Below are 22,935 nucleotides of genomic sequence, written 5' to 3' on the forward strand. Positions count from 1 at the left end.
AATTGGACCAATGCTGAAGCTCAGAGGCTAACATGTGAGTATGCCCCGAGTATTGTCACCTGGTTGAGGAGCATTATTAAAATCTCCACAAACAAAAGCATGTTGCTTCCTCGGATAACTTTGCATATTTGCCCAAATTAAACCTCTCCTACGAGAAGATTGTGGTGCATAGACCGATGCAGATTCAAAGACCCTGTAGAAGGCATTGGATGATCAACCATCTGCCTTGACTATCATTCAGAGCAACCACTGGCTGAAACTCATGTTTCACTAGGAAAACCACACCAAAAAAAGAATGTTCTCCCACATAGAAATATCATAACCAGCAAAATGCCCATGATGACTAGCATACAATACGCTGATTATGCTCTTGCAATGCAACTATGTCAGGCTGCAATTGATGTAGATATCCCCAACGAGCTTCCATTTGTGGGATCACATAGACCCTGTACATTGAGAATAAGGAACCTTATATATGATAGCATATTTACAAAGTATTTACATGTGAGAGACCAAAAGATCAAGTTTGCATTTCAACCTCAAGATCCGACCCTTGACCCTGAGAAGAAACTAATGTTTGTGGAGAAGATAAAAGAGCAGCCACGTCCTCTTCAGGAAAGAGAGTGCCGCTTGCTTTTAATGCAGCCCAAGTAATTCTTTTCTCTTGAATGTTTTAAATTTGCAGGAGGGACAGCCCAATATTTGGAAGCATTATCAGCGCCGTGCAAAGGATGCAATGCCAGATGCACTTCCAGATACTATTCCCAGTGGGTCAGCTGAAAATTCAGTTCCTAGATGGGCTAGGTTGACACTTACACATGCTAAAGATCAGGCTGTATTGGGGACAACTAGGGCCGGCAGTCAGAATGCTAAGAAGCAGGTGAATTTTACATTCATGACCCAAGTGATGGAAGCTGAAACTCATCCATAGTGCTTTAAGGATGCTCAGGGAAATCCGGCATGGAAGAAATCCATGGAAGTCGAGATTAAATCCATTCAAAAGATTGCTACATGGGACTTAGTTGATGCACCCATTGGCAAGAATGTGGTTGTCACCAAATGGATCTTCAAGATAAAGTATCATGCAAATGGTACAGTTGAGAAGTACAAAGCCTGTTTAGTTGCCAAGGGGTATGCACAAGAAGAGGGAATAGATTATGAGAAGACTTTTGCTCTGGTGGCCAAGATGACTACCATTCGCTTTGTCATCTTTCTTGCTGCATTTTATGGTTAGTTTGTGTACCAGATAGGTGTCAAGACCGCCTTTCTCAATGGGGATCTCAAGGAGGAGGTCTATGTGCATCAGCCCTAGGGTTTTGTTGTTCAGGGACAAGAACACAAGGTATGCAAGCTCAGGAAATCCTTGTATGGGTTGAAGCAAGTGCCTCGTGCATGGTATCATAAGATACATCATTTCTTAGCCTCGCCATGGTTTCTCGCCATCAAGTACTCTGGTGTCCTAGTGATTGCTCCTAGTCCTCATTTGTAAGTTCAGCTCACTCCTGCATCAGTTCATGGTTCTACCTCAGCATTGGCAGACATTCCTCGTCAGTTGGTCACCAAAAACTTGTTTTGGAGCAGTCCAACGGCTGTTTTTTGACCTTTTGAGGTTCGATTTTGACGTTTTTTAACATTTTGGCACTACCCAAACATACAAATGTCTGTACATCCATACGTCTGTATGGACCTCTGTAGGTAGATGCGCGACAGTGCCAGGAGTCCGTACAACTTGTATGAAGGTGATTCCGAGCAGTTTTAGGCTACTTTTTGGCATTTTTTGCTCAGATTTGGACTCCTGTGACCTCCACCAGTGATTTGAGCTTCTCGAGCTTCGACTGTACCAACACTCTGGTGCATGGACTTGAGGCTTCCGACAGTGGGGAATACTCTTTTCACACCTCGTCATCTCCGACATTGTAATATTATGGTATTTGACTGTCCTGAATAATCAAATATCATTCCTCTGATCTTGGTACATTTTGGTGACTGCTTCGATTGGTGCGCCATCTCTACTACTCATTGCCTCTTGTGTGCATTCAGTGACTGTTTGATCGGCACATTGAGAGTCATGACGTGATCTCCCTTGGTAGCTGCTCCTATGGCCTTCATTGACTCATCATTCGAGGGCATCCTCGCCTGGTTCTTTACTGACATATACCTCTTTGCATCACGATGTGTACACTCTTGTGTGGTAGCTACTTCGGGCTCATGGGTTCTCTGCCCTTGCTATTGCATAAAATGAATGAAATCTTTTATATTTTTTAATATATGTTTGAGTTAAACGTCCTCTACCTTGGATTGTCCTCCTAAAATTATGTATTTCTTTTTTGGTGTGTGGCTTCCTAACATGTCTTGTTATGAAGCCAAGGGGGGATGTATTGTGGAAGCCATATGCATTGGCTTTGATAGGTCTATTTGTTTATCAGGCCTGGCTTGAGAGTTCCAGGATGTTGGTGCATTGGTCTCCTAGACCTCTGAGTTGGTCATGCATCCATGCATGATGAGCCTCTGAGCCATGCTAGATGAGATTTCTATGTTATGCTCACTAGCCTCTAAGCCATGCTTACTTGCCTCTGAGATTGTGTGGGAATCAGGTCTAGTTCTAGGCCGGCATGCACAGTTTTGATGACCGTCATTGTCATGTTTTGCTCTTGGTTTCATTCCAGTAGTCTCTCACCTTGCCTTAATGGGGGGTATGTTAGAATATGAAGCCAAGTTGGGTCAGTTTGGTGCTTTCTAGTGTGTTCTAGTGTGAGTTCCAATCTATTGTGATCTATGATGCCACGTGTCATATTTGGAGTTATCCCATATGCATAGGTGTTCATATGTGTGTGTGTGCTCTTATATAAGAGTTGTACTTGTCTAGTGTAAAATCAATCAAGTATCAAGCTACAAGCTCTTTGGTCTACATGTGAGTACTCTTATTTTTGTTCATTGCTCTAGTCATTTCATTTCCATTCCATTATGTCTCCTTTTGGGTATCACTTCCTCTCTCCCTCTTTCCACCATGTTCCTTCAGGGTACACTTACTTATGGGCTGCATTATGCTTCAAATGGCGACATTTCTCTGAGTGGCTTCACCGACTCAGATTGGTCAGGGGACATTGATGATTGCAGGTCCAGTTCCGAGGTCCAGTTCCGGCTATTGCTTCTCATTGGGCTCAACATGCATCTCATGGCTCAATAAGAAGCAAGACCGCGTGTCTCTCTCCTCCAGTGAAGCAGAATACAAAGTTGCAAATTCAGCCACTATGAAATGTATGTGGTTAAGAAAGCTTCTGCATGATTTGCATTATGCTTAGGATGGTGATGCAACTCTGATCTTCTGTGATAGCCAGAGTTGCATTGATATTGGAAACAATTCTATATTTCATGCACGCATGAAACACATAGAAAATCACCATCATTATGTGTGGGATTGTATCACAGATGGCTTCATTGATCTCACATATTGTTCCATTGAGGACAATGTAGTAGGTATCTTCACTAAAAGCATGTCAGCACCTCTCTTCACATGACATCGACATGGTTTGGGGATATGAGACATTCAAACAATGTGAAGGGGGGTTGTAAAATGACATTGTTTTCTTTTGTACGCCCATAGGTTGCTATATCCACATGTGGATGAATTTGTGCAGCGGTGGTACTTTAGGTACTTCAGGAGCTTCTGAGATCATTCTAGAGCATTTCAGCCATATCATTGAGGGAAAATTCGTAGGGATATATACAATGATATGGTGGTGTAGGATAGGCTAGGACTTAGTCTATTTTGGAGTTTTAGTGTGCTCTAGTACTTGGACTATATATACCAAGTACTTGTACTTCATTTGGTTGAACATTTCAGTTGGAGTTCACTTGTGTTCACTTCTTGTTCTCTTGTGTACACAACTCTTCTCCATTCTTGTTCCTACACTAGCTCATTCCCTCAATTGCTTAGGACATGACTTGTATGGTGCCGGCATTGGAAAAATCCCTCAGTTTTCTCCTAGTCCTCGGGGTCCAAAGCCTTGCCCAAGGTAGCCGCTCCTGCATGAGTTTTGGTGTTCGAGGTTCTAGAACTACCTCGGTGTTCCGGCTAACTATCCCATTGATTTGAAGATGCTAGTTCTAATTCTATAGCTGGAAGGGAGTTCTATTGGAGCAGTCAACAATACCTCTTGTCCTTTTGTAGCCTTCAACTTCACAGCCATAGGAGAGTAGTGGACCTCCCTTTCTTTTTGACCTTCTTATGTGGATCACCCATAGTCACACTCACTTTTTAGCCTGTTTTTTTGCATGACAAATAAGGCTTGGGTCTAGTAGTAGTAGTAGTAGTGATTTGTTTCTAATAGTAGTGATTTGGGGTTTGGACCCTACTACTACTACCGCCACGACTACTACTACCACCATGACCACGACTACTACTATCACCACGACCACGACTTCTACCACTACGACCACTACCACCACTACTACTACTACCACCACCACCACTACTACGGCCACCACCACCACTACTACGGCCACCACTACCACCACTACCAACTACCACCACCACCACCACCACTACTACTACCACCACTACTACTACCACCACTACTACCACCACCACTACCACCACTACCACCACTACTACGACGACTACTACTACTATTACTACTACTACTACATGATCGAGCACACCAATAGCTCAGATCATTCTCAAGGAGTTGCAAGCAAGATTTTCTAGGATGGACTAAGGAGCACATGCTCTTAGCTTTGGACATCAGATGGTGGTGCCATCTCCTCCTTGGGAGAGTTTTAGAGATCTAGCCTCTAGCAGTGGGTAAGAGTGGGGAACTATGTATTTCAGTAACCTAATCTATAGCCCCAAACATGTCCGATTAGGGCAAGCTCCTTGTGGGACGTGGGGTGTGGATCAGATGGGAGATTCCAAGCTTGGGATGTTGAATGTGTATGCACCCGCTTGTTGGTTGTGGCAACCTTTGTTTTGGATATGGCTTACCGAGAGCCTTCTAGACGTGGACTCATGGATTATTGGAGGAGACTTCAACAATTTAGAGTTTGAGGAGGACAAGTAGGAGCCTCTTTCTTAGTGATGCCTTTGTGATAGTGCAACATGTGACAAGAATCCGTGGGCGGGAGACAGATTTCTCTAGATCACTAGGCAATCTCCGGTACTCTTTTGGACATTGGCAGGGTGATGGAATGCTTGGGAGACTCAACATATTTTACATGTGGGATTGGGTGATGCATGGACGTGGAGCCATGGGCATTTCCGGCGGAGGGATTATGATGTTAGATTAATTTTGGATTATGCTCCATCTAGATCAGCCCATCATGGACTCTCTTAGAAGGGGGCGCAGATCCTTGATGCATTGTTGTAAGAGGAGAGGTCCAATAGGACAAGGTGGAGATTTGGCAATAGGTGGACGTTACCCCATAGGACAGCTTGGCTAGTTGGGTAACAAAGACGATCGAGAGGAGAAATTTTGAGCTATAGTCACAAGGACTTTAGAGTTGGCATTGAGATGGGATGGAGCATCCATAGAGAGACATAGGGAGTAGGATGCGGCCTCTCAGTGGCTTGCAACTAGATACAAGAGCGCACGGTTAGACTTGCACCCCATAGAGATTGGTAGGGCGGAATTTTTTTCTCACTCTTGTAGAGTACTCTAGGTTCAATAGGAGGATAGGATGACCAAGAAGACACAACTTCAGATTGAGTCTCCGAGGGTTCTCGTAGGACGTGAGGTAGTTCGAGCGCACAAGTCCTTGGTGGTCTCCTTGTGCATTAGTAAGCAGGTGGATGCCTCATTCATAATGAGGAGCTCTTTGAAGCCTTGAAGGCCCTCCCACTACAAAATTGACCAAGCAAGGATGGCTTGACACCATCTTTCAAGTGCTTCTAGGAGTGCCTCCATGGTAACCTAGGGCCTTCTAGGAGATCTTCGATTGTGGTTTGCTCCCCCAATAACCTAGTCAAGGCATGGATTTGAATCTGAGGTTGTATCGCCATCTTGGGAGAGAGGAATTGGATTGAGTAGCAGGTGCCCTAGGAGGTCATTACTAGATTTCGGTCGTGATTGTGGACTAGCCTTTTCCCATGAAAGATTACATACTTCTTCTAGATGGTGGCCCACGAGGGGTTACCCATCGGCCCATATGAGAATGGATGGGAGATGCCACCACCATCGCGTGGATAGAGATCTCGAGTAATTCCATACTCCCTATAGAGCTGCCCCATAGTGCAGAGGATCTAGCAAGAAAAATTAACATCGTGGCTAGGATGCAGAGGATGTAGTGGGACTTCACCTCGTCCTAGTGGCTGTCATATGGGCCATCATACCTTTTTGATTTGACATGGTTCCGCCAACTTATAGGATCCAAGGACAAATGGTCTTTCAGATTGAGATTTAGGATGTGAATTCCCCTTCCGCCTATGGTCTACATTATCATCAGAGGGTAGTATTTAGGAGATGGTGTCTGAAGAGACATGGAGGTAGGAGAATGCCAAGCTAACTAGGAATGGAATGGAAATATGGAAAGCATAATGGAAAGGAAAAATGGAAAGCAAATGAAAGAACAAGTGCTAGGCAATGATCAACCAAAATACTCACATGATATAAAGCTTGATGTTGACTGATGTATCTTGACTCAAGACAAGTACAATACTATATAGTGTGCCACTAGACTCTAGAAAGTCACAATGTCTATGGGATATCTCCCAATATGACACGTGGCATGTCTAGGACTCACTAGAATATAAAACACCCCCTAGACACCTAGTACACTCATTTTTGACTCACTTTGGCTTCATATTCCAACACCCCCCATGAAGACAAGGTGAGAGACTAGTGGAATGGAACCAAGAATAGAACGTGACAATGACTGTCATCAAACTGTGCAACTGATGGTCTAGAACTAGACATGGTTCCCACACAATCTCAGAGGCAAGTGAGCTTAGCTCAGAGGCTAGTGAGCATAACATAGAAAGCTCATCTAGCATGGCTCAGAGGCTCATCATGCATGGATGCATGACCAACTCAGAGGTCTAGGAGACCAATGCACCAACATCTTGGAACTCTCAAGCTAGGCCTGATAAACAAATAGACCTATTAAAGCCAATACATATTGCTCCCACAATACATCCCCCCTTGGCTTCATAATAACAGGACATGTTAGGAAGCCACAAGAAAAGAAAAAAAAGAAAAACCAATACATCTTCTTAGAAGGACCATCCAAGGCAGAGGACCTTTAGACTCAATGAAAACCAAACACTCAATACATATCATTCTAGGGACTACCTAGGGCAGAGGACCCCAAAATACATCAAGCTGTAGGAATAATAAAAATAGATCTCTTAGGAGTAAGGGATGTCTTCCAAGTAGCTAATGCACATGTGTGCACATCCCTACAATTCGATGATGATGTCAATGAAGCACTAGGCATGGATGCCCCAAAATATGTGTCGGTGAAGTCCATGGGGTAGCTATATGGAGCACTCACATGGTGACTCTCAAAATGGATGAGTGAGGGTCACCGATGTCAAGATAGATGCCGGAGGTGTCACGAACACTTTGAGAAGCCAATCAATGTGGATTATGGGCACAACGAGCACTCAAAGAGGTAGTCGGAGAAGTAACTGTAGTTCACATCAAGTTCGGAACAGCTTCACTTGTTGTTGACGGGATGTGGAGCAAGTGACGGGTAGAGAAGAGGGTCTGTTCGCAAGCGAAATTTTCAAGTGTGAAGAGGTGAGAGCAGAGAAGGCAGAGGCAGCATGGACAGCAAGTGCAGCGTGGGCAGCAGGAGCTAGAGCTGCGTGGGCACAGCAGCAGCAGCAGCATGGGCAGCGTGGAGTTAGAGCTGCGTGGGTAGCAGCAGCAGCGTGGGCAGCATGGAGAATCACAGAAATGGTGGGGGGTTTTGGAGCAGTAGAAGCAGGTGGAAAGAGGAGAAAATGGAGTGCAGAAGAGGCTGGAATAGAGGGCAGAAAATGACAGCTCAGTTGGCTCAGAAATGGCGTACAAAGCATGGGATACGTGGCAGCTTCAAGTCGTGGTAGAATCTCAGCATCATGACGTAGATGGGCAGCTTCACGTTGGTGAGGCTTGGGTGGGAGGAGAAGAGCTCACGATGGAAAAGAGGAGAGCTCAAGGGAGAGGTCAAGTGGGGGAGAGGACCTTCCAAGGAGGAGGGAAGGTAGCTTCTAAAAGATCATAGTGGTAGGGAGAGAAGCAAGCTAACAGTAGGAATGGAAAGGAAAGATAACAAGCATTATGGAAATGAAATGGAAAGAAAATGAAAGCAATGGACGAGTACTCACATGATACCAAAGAGCTTGATGTTGACTAATGTGATAGACAATAGACAAGTACAACACTATATAGTGTGACACTAGACTCTAGAAAGCCATAGTGTATATGGGATAACTTCCAATATGACACGTGGCATGTCTAGGACTCACTAGACTATAAAACACACCTAGACCACCTAGACCACTCATTTTAGACTCACTTTGGCTTCATATTCCAACACCCCCCCATGAAGGCAAGGTGAGAGACTACTGGAATGGAACCAAGAACAGAATATGATAATGACAGTCATCAAACTGTGCACCCCATGTAACTCAGAGGCTAAAATTAGAGCGTGTTCAAAGGTTGATCCAAGCACTCTCGTGGCTTGAGACTCAACATGCTTAGAGACTCACGTTATAGCATGGCTACATGACCAGCTCATAGGTCTAGGAATACACCAACATCCTGGACCAATAACGAGACCTATGAAAGCCAATACATATGGCTCCCACAGTACATCCCCCCTTGGCTTCATAACAGGACATGTTAGGAAGCCACACACAAAAATATGAAAACCAATATATCTTTTTAGGAGGACTATCCAAGGTAGAGAACCTTTAGACTCAATGAAAACCAAACACTCAATACATATTATTTTAGGGGGACTACCCACGGCAGAGGACCCCAAAATACATCAAGTTGTAGGAATAATAATTCATAAACAAAAGTCCTGATCATTAGGTTCATAGATCTCTGAATAGAGAGAGAGATCTCTGATGTTGGCAGAAAGAGCATGAGTCGGTGTCGAAGCATCATCTTCTTCTTCGTCTTCACTTGTTGCAGCCCCAACCAAGTTGACATGATCCTTGTGTTGTTGCTTGGCAAGCTTCTGGAAGCAGCGATCCTCGGTGTACCAAGCTTCCCACAGTGATTGCATTTGAAAGGCTTGAATTTGCCTTTGCCTTTACCCTTGGAGTACAGTACAATGGAGTACGGAGTGTCTGCATACCGTTTGTCATGATCAATAAGCTTAGCAACCATATCATGATAACCCATTTGTGTCACACGCAATGCTGGTATGATCTCCCGGTACCTAGAATTTTCCTCAATGCTTGAGAGGAGCACAGCAACTTGATCATCTTTCCCTACAGGGGCCGCCAGACTAGCAAGCTGAGTGATAAGGGATTCCATATGATTCAAGTGAGAAAAAAGAGAGTCTTCATGCTTTATTTGCAGCTTGAAGAATTCCTGTCTGAGGAATACCTTTGAATTGATGATTTTGTTGCCGAACAATTCTTCAAACTTATCCCATAAGTCGTGAGCAGTGGAATCAAAATAAAAATGATGAATAACATCATCACCCAACCCCAAATCAATGAGAGAAGGAGCTTTGTTATTCAGATTCTCCCACTGTGTAATTTTCTTTTCATATGATTGTGGCTTTTTCTCCTTGCCATACACAACATTTCACACTCCATCTTTCATAAGTACAAGACGCATGTTTGTTTTCCATGTAGGGAAATTCTTACCATTAAACTTCTCAAACAAAATCAGCTGGAGCAAGTCTGGAACTTCTTCATGGCAGATAAAAGTAGAAGGACAGCAACTCCAAAAGAATGACGGGCACCAACTTACGGGCAGGGCAGCAGCTCCAATAGAATGTTGGGAAAAAGGAGAAAATGACGGATTGGAGCAGAGGTCAACGATGAAGAGGATGGACAGCTCCACGTTGAGCTGGCTGCACCATGCTTGGGTTGTCAAATCATTGAGCTCCAGAACAAAATTCGCGCGCAGAAATAAATTTCGTCACTTCTTGCAAGGGCTGTAACTTTTCATGGAAAACTCGGATTGCAATGATGTAAAAACGAAATTTATAGTATTGAAGGTCCTCTACAACTTTGCTGAAGACACAAAGCTGTGATCCTGCCTCTAGATCCGGATAGAAGCGTCACATCGTCCATAGGTCACAGAAAGATGTAGCTGAAGGAAGGAGAAGAGAGGTGGCAGATCATGGTGTGAAGAAGAGAGCTCAAGGAAGGAGAGAAGAGGGCAGCATTCCAAGGAGGAGGAGGTAGAGTAGCTTCATTGGCGTCCCTCACCTCGACCTCTTGGAAGGGAAAGGGAAAGGGGAAGAGAGAGCAGGGCTAGGAACATGGCTCTGATACCACATGAAAGATCATACTGGTAGGGAGAGAAGCAAGCTAACACTAGGAATGGAAAGGAAAGATAACAAGCATAATGGAAATGAAATGGAAAGAAAATGAAAGCAATGGACAAGTACTCACATGATACCAAAGAGCTTGATGCTGACTGATGTGATAGACAATAGACAAGTACAACACTATATAGTGTGGCACTAGACTCTAGAAAGCCATAGTGTATATGGGATAACTTCTAATATAAATATAAATATATATATGATCATATAAATATATACACTGGATATTACTTAAAAAAAAAGTATATGGGATAACTTCTAATATGACATGTGGCATGTCTAGGACTCACTAGACTATAAAACACACCTAGACCACCTAGAACACTCATTTTAGACTCACTTTGGCTTCATATTCCAACAGCTTCATGGCTACTCTCTTACCTCAACCTCTTGGAGGTAGCTCTGATACCATATGAAGAGACATGGAGATAGGAGAATGCCAAGCTAACTAGGAACGGAATGGAAATATGGAAAGCATAATGAAAAGGCAAAATGGAAAACAAATGAAAGAACAAGTGCCAGGCAATGATAACCAAAATACTCACATGATATAAAGCTTGATGTTGACTGATGTATCTTGACTCAAGACCAAGTACAACACTATATAGTGTGCCACTAGACTCTAGAAAGTCACAATGTCTATGGGATATCTCCCAATATGGCACGTGGCATGTCTAGGACTCACTAGACTATAAAACACCCCCTAGACACCTAGTACACTCATTTTTGACTCACTTTGGCTTCATATTCCAACAGTTTCCAGCATCATTGCTTACAACATTTGGGTTGCCCATTGCAATTTTGTGATTGGAGGCCTGCAGGTCCCTCGGTAATCACCCTCATGGCCATTTGGTAGGACATCATCTACACCTTGCATGCTTTATGGAAGCGAAGGACGATGGGATCTCGGATGACTAGCAAGACGGGCGCTTTTTTTGCAAGGCTTAGCCTGTAGATGTCTTCTATATAGTCATAGAACGAGGAATTTGCTGGTTGTATAGTCTCCCACCATGGCTATTGGTCCCTATTTCATAGACACCCTAGGCCGTGAGTTGGGTTCTTTGAAAATAGGCTAGTCAGCAGTTAGTTTTTCTTCAATCTATTTCTTACACGATCAGCACCACAAAGATAGATGATTTGTATGGCTTTTTTTTCAAGCATTAATAGAAAGTTCTTTTCTGTAAAGCTAAAAAAGAAATTTTTTTGGGGGGGACATAGGTTTAGACTTTGGTTTTCTCTACCACTCACTTTTTGGATGGTCTAGCCATCCACATCAAACTGGGCATAGAGGTGGGATTCTGGAACTTCACTTGTGCCATATTTTAGACTCCAAGGTATGTATAAGTTTGTAGACTTGAGGCTACTTTAGTAGCAGAGAGGAGAGTGTTAGGGAGTCTCTTGGCAAGCTTTGGGTTTCCATTGGGATCTTGTAGAGAGGGGGTGGCGCTCAACAGCTTATCTAGTATAGCACAATAGTTGATCGCAAGATTCTTCAATGTAGAAAGCAGCACTGGCCAAGCAACCTTGATTAGCGGATTGATCAGAGTTATCTGAGGGGAGGGTTAGCAGACATTGGCATCATCATTGGTCAACAGTCAAAGGGTTAGCAGACATTGGCATCATCAGTGGTCAACAATCAGAGGGGAAGATCATAGTTTCTGATTGGCTTAGAGGGATTGGCGGTTGGTATTTGAATAGAAAGGATGGGTAGATCCCTGTTTTGGTAGCCTTGTTACATGATTCAATTTCCCCACCCTTTTTTGAGATATAGCATATTTGATTCCCTTCATTGGAGAATCCCATATTCCTTGACCTAGATATAGGACTGAAGGCACATGGTGGAGAGGGAGAGAGAGAGAGGGTAGGCTAGGGAGAGAGGAAGTGATACTCAAAGAGAGACATAATGAAATGGAAATGAAATGACTAGAGTAGTGAACCAAAATGAAGTACTCACATGTAGACCAAAGAGCTTGTATCTTGATACTTGATTGATTTGACACTAGACAAGTACAACTCTTATAAAGAGAGCACACACACATATTAACACCAATGCATATGGGATAACTCCCAATGTGACACGTGGCATCTATCGGACACACTAGACTAGAACTCACACTAGAACTCACTAGAACTGACTCAACTTGGCTTCATATTCTAACAAGGACCTGAGCAGTAAAAGGTGTGAGCTCTATGCCATGCAAGATATGTCAGTGGAAATAGTTACATTAATGTCTACTTGTTCATAATCTTAACTCAGAGGTTGCTTATAAACGACCATCAACATCTTCCTAGCCAAACTATATGCTCCATTTATACTTTAACCAGCCACAGATGCACAGTGCGTTCATGATTTGGGACCACAAGCAAACACAGGGAATCGGACATGATAGGTCTATCGATAGAAAAATTCAGACCTCAAGGACTGTTGATTGATAGTTGGCAAAGCAGGCCACAGGCTTGGGCAAGCAAAGTTCTTTTCTGAATATTCAGCCTATCAATTGTCAACCTAGGATTCTAGGAGCACATCCATAACATAAATCGGGTGCTTTGCAGGTATGACTGTTTAAATTGCAGAAAAAGGTAACGTCTGCTTCAAGCCTCTGTAGTAGGTCATCTAGGAATGTTGAAAGAAGGAAGTGGCTGGTTGTCCTCCATTATTATGAGGCATTGAACCATTATTGACTAAGCTTTTTGGTATTCCTAATGTGACATAAGTTTCCCAATACTTGATTCTTCCCCTGCAGGTCCCCAGTTCCTCCCCCCTTCTTTCTCATGGCCCTCTTTTTTACTTCTTCTATAGTGGTTTTTGCTAATATCCATTTTTTAAAGAAGTATTTGATCCTTTGAATGCTATTTCAGAGGAGTCTCTTCCAGAATATGTTGTAGAGCATCTTGATGATGAACTAAAGCAAGCCATTCTAGAGAGTTGTGACAAAGTGTTGATTCAAGAAGAAAGGGTTTCAGAAAGTGATACTGTCCTGAACACTCAAGGGGATGCTGATTCCAGGCCATTGGAGATATTTCCAGAAAGCAAGTCAAAAAGTATGTACACAGTTGAGCTGATGTACATTTGTATTGAGTATCTCATCACTCTCAGTTTGAATCACGTTGAGGATCGACTTTTTCCGTTATTGGAACCACTCATGAGTAGGGTTTCTTCCAACCTTATTCTATCCCTTTCTCATCTTGTCATCTGTCATAGATATTGCAAAGCACTTCAGTGGAGATGAAAGTGGCCAGGAGACGTCTCCAACAAATTTGCAGAAGCTTCACTATTTTTTCGACAAGCAAGAGCTTGCTGAACTTGGACAGCATCGGATCCGTGTAGGATACCTCAACCTGCTGATTCTGAGTAGTGATACGTTATAGAATGACAAACAAGTTTCTCTCAACATACCTTATAAAAACGGTTTTGATCTTCTTGGATATAGCTTTGTGGATATTATTTATACTCTGAAATTTAAACAATTCAGAATGAACATCATGCACAAGGTGACATGGTTAGACAGTTTTCTTATTTTTTCTAGTATAATTTATGAAAAACCTTTCCAGCTCAGTGAACTTGATATCCATTGCTGTGTGCAGGTACGGCATAAACCAGTTTTGGAACGACAACTGCTTCATCTACGAGCTGTTAAGTCCATTCAAGACTATTCACAGAATAGAGAAAATAATAGAGGAGAATATAAGACCTTTCAATAGATCATATCCTTGAGTTTGATGGCTCCCTTTGCTCAGGACTTCATGTGGTATTTCCAGCTTGCAGCCAATTAGTTATCAGAAGATGCCCTGTTTCCCATCTTGTTTACTGATTTTAAGATGTAGAAAATTTCATTTATTGGTGTCTAGTAACATGATTGCATGTGCATTCCTTTGAAGGTTTAAAAGAAATCTCTTTATCATCACTTGACCTTATAGCCCAAGTGGCTAAACCCTTGCCTTTCTTTGGGAGGTTATGTGAACACTTGTAGGCCGCCATGCCCATACATAGATTTTCATCCACAATTTTTTTATCTTTTCCACCTCAACTTCACCAATTTCCTAATGAATTCAAGCTCCATATGCCTTCAATTACAGCCACAGCTCCCAAGGGACACGGGACTTTGACATCAAATCTCTATGGACATGGCATGCGATTGGAGAACAATTAGCATGTTGTGCAGGGTGCCACACTAGACGTTGATGCTGGTCCTGATACATTTCTTGGCTACTCTGCAATTATTTGGAGGGGGATACCACCCTCATGGTATCATGAGTGAGTGATGGGTGTGAGTATGTATGGGTGACTGTGAGGAGAGAAAGACGAATAGATCTTCTGCTTAGAAGTTCAAGAATTGTCATTCTTGTTTTTTCAACGGTATATCTTTCTTTATAAACTGAAAAGAGCATGAAATCTCTAGACACAATCTACCTTGGTTGCACACTCGGGATTCATGGTAAGGTAAGGAATGAAATATTTAAAATCTGCACCACCTATGTTGGTTGTAGAAGTCTTGACTCAAAACATAATGGGATGGATATGTAAACCTTGTGTATGTGTACATGTGTGAAGATTTATGTATCTACATACACATAAGATGTATGTTGAGCCCCCAGGTAGTTAACAAATGAAGAGTGTTGGAATATGAAGCCAAAGTGAGTCTAAAATGAGTGTTTTAGGTGTGTTTTATAGTCTAGTGAGTCTTAGAGATGCCACGTGTCATATTGGGAGCTATCCCATATACACTATGGCTTTCTAGAGTCTAGTGTCACACTATATAGTGTTGTACTTGTCTATTGTCTATGACATCAGTCAACATCAAGCTTTATATCATGTGAGTATTTTGGTTATCATTGCCTAGCACTTGTTCTTTCATTTTCCTTTCCATTTTTCTTTTCATTATGCTTTCCACATTTCCATTCCGTTCCTAGCTAGCTCTACTAGATCTCTTCATGTGGTATCAAAGCCATGTTCCTAGCCCTGCTCTCTCTTTCCCTTTCCCTTCCAAGAGGTCGAGGTGAGGGATGCCAATGAAGCTACTCTACCTCCTCCTCCTTGGAAGGCTGCCCTCTTCTCTCCTTCCTTGAGCTCTCTTCTCCACACTATGATCTGCCACCTCTCTTCTCCTGCCTTCAGCTACATCTTTCTGTGACCTGTGGACGATGTGATGCTTTTATTCAGACCTAGAAGCAGAATCACGGCTTTTGTCTTCAGTGAAGTTGTAGAGAATCTTGAGTACTACAAATTTTGTTTTTAAATCATTGCAATCCAAGTTTTCTGTGAAAAGTTACAGCCCTTGCAAGAAGTGACGAAATTTGTTTTTGCGCGCGAATTTTGTTATGGAGCTCAATGATTTGATAGCCCAAGCATGACACAGCCAGCTCAACGTGGAGCTGTCCATCCTCTTCATCGTTGACCTCTGCTCCAGTCCGCCATTTTCTCCTTCTTCCCGACATTCTCTTGGTGCTGCTGCCCGCAAGTTGGTGCCCGTATTCTGCCCACCATTCTGCTCCACGTAGCTCTGCTGACCACGTAACTATGAGCTCTTGACATTACATTGCGGTGACTCCTTCACGTGAGTACTCTGATACACTCCACTACAGTGATCTCTCTGATTAGTGCATTACATCGAGCTTGATGTAGACCACTCTACATCAACAAGTAACTTCTTCAACATTGCTTATTCGATCAGTGTATGAGGTATTTCGTATTGATTGACTTCTTGATTGGTTGTGATACCCGAGGCTTCTACTTCGACATTGGTGACTCTCCTTATTGCATTCTGAGATTCATCATGTAATTTCTCCATGTAGCTACCCATGGACTTCATCGACATATATTTTGGGGCATTCTTGCCTAGCGCTTCATCGACATTGTCATCGACTCGCAGGGATGTGCACACATGTGCATTAGCTACTTGGATGACATCTCTTTCATAAAGAGATATTTTTATTTATTACTACATGCTTGATGTGTTTTGGGGTCCTCTGCCTTGGGTAGTCCCCCTAAAATAATATATATTGAGTGTTTGGTTTTCATTGAGTCTAAAGGTCCTCTGCCTTGGATAGTCTTCCTTAAAAGATGTATTGGTTTTTCTATTTTGGTATGTGGCTTTCTAACATGTCCTGTTATGAAGCCAACGGGGGATGTACTGTGGGAGCCATGTATTGGCTTTGATAGGTTTAGAGGGGGATGTACTGTGGGAGCCATGTATTGGCTTTGATAGGTCTTGTTATTAGGCCTGGCTGAGTTCTAAGATGTTGGTGTATTCCTAGACCTATGAGCTGGTTATGTAGCCATGCTATAACGTGAGCCTCTGAGCATGTTGAGCCTCAAGCCATGAAAGTGCTTGGATCTCAACCTCTGAACACGCTTAGACTTTAGGCTCTGAGTTACATAGGGTGCACATTTTGATGACTGTCATTGTCATGTTTTGTTCTTGGTTCCATTCCAATAGCCCCTCACCTTAGACCATCATTGTCAAGCTCTATTCTTGGTTCCATTCCAGTAGTCTCTCACTTTGTCGCCTTCATGGAGGGGTGTTGAAATATGAACCCAAAGTGAGTCTAAAATGAGTGTTCTAGGTGTGTTTTATAGTCTAGTGAGTCCTAGACATGCCATGTGTCATATTGGGAGTCATCCCATATACACTATGGCTTTCTAGAGTCTAGTGTCACACTATATAGTGTTGTACTTGTCTATTGTCTATGACATCAGTCAACATCAAGCTTTATATCATGTGAGTATTTTGGTTATCATTGCCTAGCACTTGTTCTTTCATTTTCCTTTCCATTTTGCTTTTCATTATGCTTTCCACATTTCCATTCTGTTCTTAGCTAGCTACTAGATCTCTTCAAAGAGCAAGAGCTAAAGATCACGGATGGTTGACCGAAGGACAAAGTGAGGAACCATTATTCAAGAAAAGATAAGTGTGAAGGCTCTAGAATATTTGTGAAGAGTCCCAAATAATTGAACAATGGTTGGAAGACCGAAAGGAGAAAAAGGACTCCAAGGTAGAGGCAGTGCAAAAGACAAAGTGAAGGCTTAGGTTGAATCAATAGAGACTCCTAGAAGATTACTAGTATACAATCAATCAAAAACCTTTGAATATTCAATTAAGAATAAACTATAACTGTATATCGAGTAAAGTGAAACTTTGGTCATGGTTGTTGATTGGACTCACAAAGGGCTCAAAGTTGAGAGACAAGGAGATCATACCAATTCCCATAAGCTTCTACATAAAGCCATTGCAACAATAGAAAAGGGAGTCATTAGTGATTAATCATCTTAAAGCTGAGGAAGAAGCCATGGTCGTCTCTAAGGAGTTGGCAAAGCTTGCCAAAGAGGAGCTAAGCAAGCTTTAATGAGAAATGGGAATCAGAGGATCCTTAGGTGAAGGGAGAAATCTGATATTTTGAATGTGAAAATGAACCACAAACGTCATGTAGAGTAGGTTGATATTGTAACATTTGCAATTATTCAATCCAAAAATTTAAGAAATGCTAGTTCAACTAACATTAGAATGGTCATAGTAAACCAAGTGGATCGAGAAGCAAGGAAACCATTTGGAGCTTATAGACTGAAGAAAACAACATGCTATTTCCATGGACAAAGGAGATCACATAATGAGTGATTGCACGTTATTGAATAAGCAACTACAAATGTTGGAGAACGCATGATCTTGAAACAAGATCACATTGGAGCTGTGATAGAGCAATTGAAGATGATCGGAATTTGGTGGATGGAAGACAGACAATTGAAATGAGAAGGCAATTGAAGACAAAAGAACTGATGATGGAAATTCAATATAATGAAAAGAAGTAGATTGCTCTTGGAAAAACGAAAGAAAAGAAGAGTAAAGATAATTAGAAGGTGCAGTAGAAAGGCAGATTTCCAACAAGAGGATGCTAACTAGGTGTGGGAGAAAAGAATATGTGGAGCCATTCATGCTTGTTCTATGGCTGGTTGATCAAGAGGATTTTGTCACATATTGGAAAATGTCAAAAGCACCATGTTAAGTAAATATGTGTCCTTTGTAAGAAGGGGGAACAAATTCTCTTACAATTAACAAATAAAAGGTGGAAGCAAATGAATACTCATGTACATGGGGCTAGATTTATTAAAATCCTAAATCCATTATTAACTTTTGAGAGGTATGGAAGAAGCTATTGCTAGGATATCAACGTAAAAATGCCTATCAAACAATGAGTGCAGTGCATGAAATGGGTTGTGAAGGTTCATTTGGAGACTCTTGTCACCTTGATGCTATTAAAACTAGTGCTCTGCTAGCATGGTATAATGAATATGTAGAGAGCCGGACTCCTTGGAATGGGAGCATGCTGCTACAAATGCATCCTCTATGGATATATCATTAGGTGCATTACAATGCGCATGATCTTATACTGGCATAATATGATGAAACCACCTTGGATGATTGACTTGGTTTATTGTTTTGAAATTTGAGACTCTAGAAAGATTTCAATTTTCAACTAGAGTAGCAAGAACATCTAATGCACTAAAAATGCAAATCATTGGTTCATTAGTAAAGTTGTGGTAGATGGTGGCTTCATTAAAGACAGAATGACCTTAAATTACTCGAAAGTGATGTTGAGGATTGATGATATATGACCAATTGAAAATATAAATGATATTATACATGTTTAAAAGAAAAAACATTAGAGACCTTAAATTATTTTTCAATATTTATCAAACAATAGCAACAATAAAATTTTTTGTATACCAGTAATCACAAGTATTTTCTTTTTTGGAAATGCAAAATCCAAATGTAAATGAGATTAAGGGCTATGACATAGCTACGGTCTAGTAATGTTATGAATGTTTTTCTTTAAGATTCTCTAACCTTATGTAAAAAGCATATGTTTTTGGAAAATTGATTCAAGGTAAAGCATGCAAAGCAAAACATATTATTACAAGGAGTCAGCAAGTTCACAAAATTATAAATATCAATGTAAGTACATGAGACATACATCATTCTGTTTCATGAAATTTAAGTTTGTTGACATTTAGTACTCTCAAGGAGTATTTGAACTAGGCCCTTTGCCTTATGTTCCCTAAGAATTTTTTTTCTATGAAATTGAATGAGTCAAATGCCTTATCCATGTGTGTATGTGTGTGTGTGCACATGTGCTCTCGTGCATGCTATGCATTAATATTAGTAACTAAGTGAAATTGAATGAGAGACTCATCCATATGTGTTGTGTGTGTGTGTGTGTGTAAACACACACACACACACACACATGCACGCACGCATGCACACACACACACACACACTTCCTATTCATTTTTCCTTTACATTTACTTTATTTCCCCCCCCTTCCTCCCCCCCCCTTTCCCCCCCTTTTTTTATCATTAATGTTCCCCTTAACATTTTCCCTTAACTTCTATCCTTTATTTCCCTTAATTTTTTGCCTTTTCTACTCCCCTCATCACCCTTTTAAAATTTATTAATTAAAAATTTCCTCTTTTTTCTCTTGATTTTCTTGTATCCATTCTCCCTAATTTTCCTTTTTAATAATTCTTTTTTAATTTACACTTACTCTCCCATTTCCCCCCTTTTTCTATTAGTTCCACTATTCTAATATCTAAATCTAAAGTTAAACCAAACTCCTAAACTTTTCCCTTAATTTATCTCTTTCAAGCCCTTAAACCCAAAACAACCCCCCCTTCTCTTCCCCCCCCCCCCCCCCTGCTTTTTTTAAAATCTTCCTAACTTCCAAACTCTTTGGTTTTTATTAAAAAATAAAATAAAATTTCTTTTCTTAAATCTCCTCGCCCTTCCGCGTACTTTATAAAACCTTTTTTACTACTTATTCCCTTATTTTTTAAACTATTTACTCCTTTACTTTTTGTAAAATTTTTACTCTAAAAACTTTATTTTTATAAAAAATATTTCCACATGACCTCCCTAACTTTATGCTAACCTGACTGACCACAACACCCAACTAACCACGACTCTCTGCTAGCCCGCCCCCTGACTGACCAAACTCCTCTCTATTTAAGTGACCTTGCTCCCCACTTCCTTCTAAGCTGCTCACCTGTACTGTGCCTCTTTCTTGTGCTCCCGGAGTCCTTGGGCCAAAATTGCAACATATCATTTATTGGCTCTATAGTGATAGCAAAGCTGCTTGTATACTATCTGGTGATGTTATTGAAGCGTGGACCCTTCATTGTTTGGTTCGGCAGGGCTGTCCACTTAGTGCACTTTTATATGTCATAGCCACTCATCCCATGCTTCAATACATTCATCATCTTGAAGCATCTGATGAGCTCATGGTTTGGAAATTCAAGGAAGCAGTTTTTTGATCGCTCAAGCTTATGTAGATGACTCATTTTTTACTCCTCAGAATACTGAGCAGGACCTATTTTGCTCAATGTAAGCTTATGTAGATGACTCATTTTTTACTCCTCAGAATACTGAGCAGGACCTATTTTGCTCAATGTAGGCCTTATCTTTACATGGGTTGGCGGCTGGTCTTCACGTTAATTTCTAGAAATCTAAGCTATTGCCTTTGCATTCTAAAGAGTGGCATGCTCTCTTATGGCCTAGGGATATTATTACAACCAATCAAATGGTCGTCATTTGGGCTATCCCTTGGGTTGGTCCATTACTCATCGCCAACAAGCTGATTGAACTTTAGCAAAGATGAAAAAAAGCTTGAATATTGGAAGCTAGCAACATGGCCTCTACATGTCAGGCTACAAATTGTTCAATTGATTATGGTGGCCCATATTCAGTTTTATTTGCCTTTGATAATGTTCAGCAAGGCTAAACTTTCTTCTTTTATGTCTATAGTTGTGGAAACCTGCGTTCAAAACATGGCAAGAAGAGTTTGAGATTACTTTCACTATCTCTATTTGCCAAAAATGCACTGGGGATTGATTATCCTTAATATTCAGGTGCATATTCTTGCTCACAAAGGGAAGATGATGCTGTAGTTTTTGCAAGGTTCTCAACCTTGGACTGCTATGATACACCATTTGCTTTTACAGCTCATCACTCCTACTTCTGGATATTGGCAGCCTACATAATGGGATTTTATTTTGGGTTGTATTGATGGAAGAATCAAAGGTTTCCCTTTTGTCTCTAGTATGTTACTAGATTGGAACCATGTCCTCTCTCATTTGGAATGGCATGGTCGAGGCTCCTTGCAAGGCAACTCTCTAGTATTCATTGGTCAAAGGCTTTGGCCCCTCCATTGGTAGTTCAAGAGCCTAGACGTTCATATTTTCTTAGTTTAAAGGGGATCCACTCAGTTGTTGCAGATGTTATTCAAGATGATGGATTTCCCCTTCCTTTTCCTTTGGTTGTTGTAAAATTTGGTCTTGGTATGCATTACAAATCCATTTGGCAGACTATTACTAGCATGCTTTAGCCTTTTCAGCCCATTCCACCTTTGGAACTTCAAGACCATCTTTAGGACTGGACTCTTTCTTCTCCAGAGTCATCTTTATGCCCTTTACAACTGTCACATATTACTGTCTCTTCATTATACAAAGTGCTTTTGCCGCCACCATGGGTTTCTTCTCATAACTTGAATCAGATTTGGAAAATGAATCGCATAGCAAAGTGGGGCATAAGAGATTTGAGACAAATTTGGAATTCTAAAATTCCACTCCTAAGAAAGCAATTCATAATGCTCCATTAAGAAGAGCGTGTAGATTAAGGATGTGCAAGAGGGAAGTAGGTAGTGGTGGTTAGGGGTTGGGCGGTGGGTAGGGAAAAGCAAGGTGAATTACATTCAAAAGGCCTACCCTTGATTGAGGTCAATGTATTTGTAAATAAGAGAGTGGTCAGACCAATAAATGAAATTTGAACCAACTATGTTTTGGTCATTGTTTGTGTTTGTCCATATATGGTCAATAGTGTTACCTGAAATAATTGTTGGTTCATGAATTAATTGAGTGAAATGTTTTTGTGTCATGTATGTTGTAAGATGTGTGGAACGTTAATCGTTTGCGATCATAGTGAATATTAAAGTCTCCAATTATTGTTGTTGGAACTCCATGTTGCATTTGTGCAAGGAGTTTGTCGATAACATTTACAAGTAGTGAATGTGGTGATGTTGGTTCTTTGTATACATTAATTATTGCAATTGATGATAGTTGATTTGTGTTGAATATTGTGAGGTAGCTCTCGCAATGTATTTCTATGATGTATTCTTCCCTTTGCAAGGTCAATTCTTTTTTAAAGCATGTTGCCATTCCAACTCCTTGATTGTTTTGCAAACATGTAAATCCTAGCAATGTTAGTGTGATGTCTTCTTTTGAATGTAATTCTTGGAGGCACAAGATTGTTTTTGCTAGCATGCTTTTGTCTTGGATTATGTCCTCCTAGTGTGATGTTAATGCTCTTGTGTTGAGTGATTGCAATGTCATTGTTGATATTATATTTGAATGGAAATGCTTTTGTCTTGTTATCCACTTATGTTCTTGCTTGA

At 41.3% G+C, this 22,935-nt stretch overlaps 1 protein-coding gene across 1 annotated transcript in view; it reads left to right on the plus strand.

Moving 5' to 3' along the window:
* LOC147892904 (uncharacterized) overlaps nt 1-14,199 on the plus strand; it is a 344,347-nt gene extending 330,148 nt beyond the window's left edge. The window contains exons 9-11 of the mRNA XM_087386813.1: nt 13,357-13,472; nt 13,738-13,821; nt 14,083-14,199. Of these exons, the coding sequence (XP_087242939.1) occupies nt 13,357-13,472; nt 13,738-13,821; nt 14,083-14,199 (317 nt within the window). The remainder of the gene's footprint in view (nt 1-13,356; nt 13,473-13,737; nt 13,822-14,082) is intronic.
* Nucleotides 14,200-22,935: the final 8,736 nt, after the last annotated feature.

Source organism: Dipteris shenzhenensis, chromosome 16 (assembly GCF_047967505.1).
Source record: "Dipteris shenzhenensis isolate YYH24624 ecotype China chromosome 16, Dip_SZ_1.0, whole genome shotgun sequence".
Lineage (NCBI taxonomy): Eukaryota > Viridiplantae > Streptophyta > Polypodiopsida > Gleicheniales > Dipteridaceae > Dipteris > Dipteris shenzhenensis.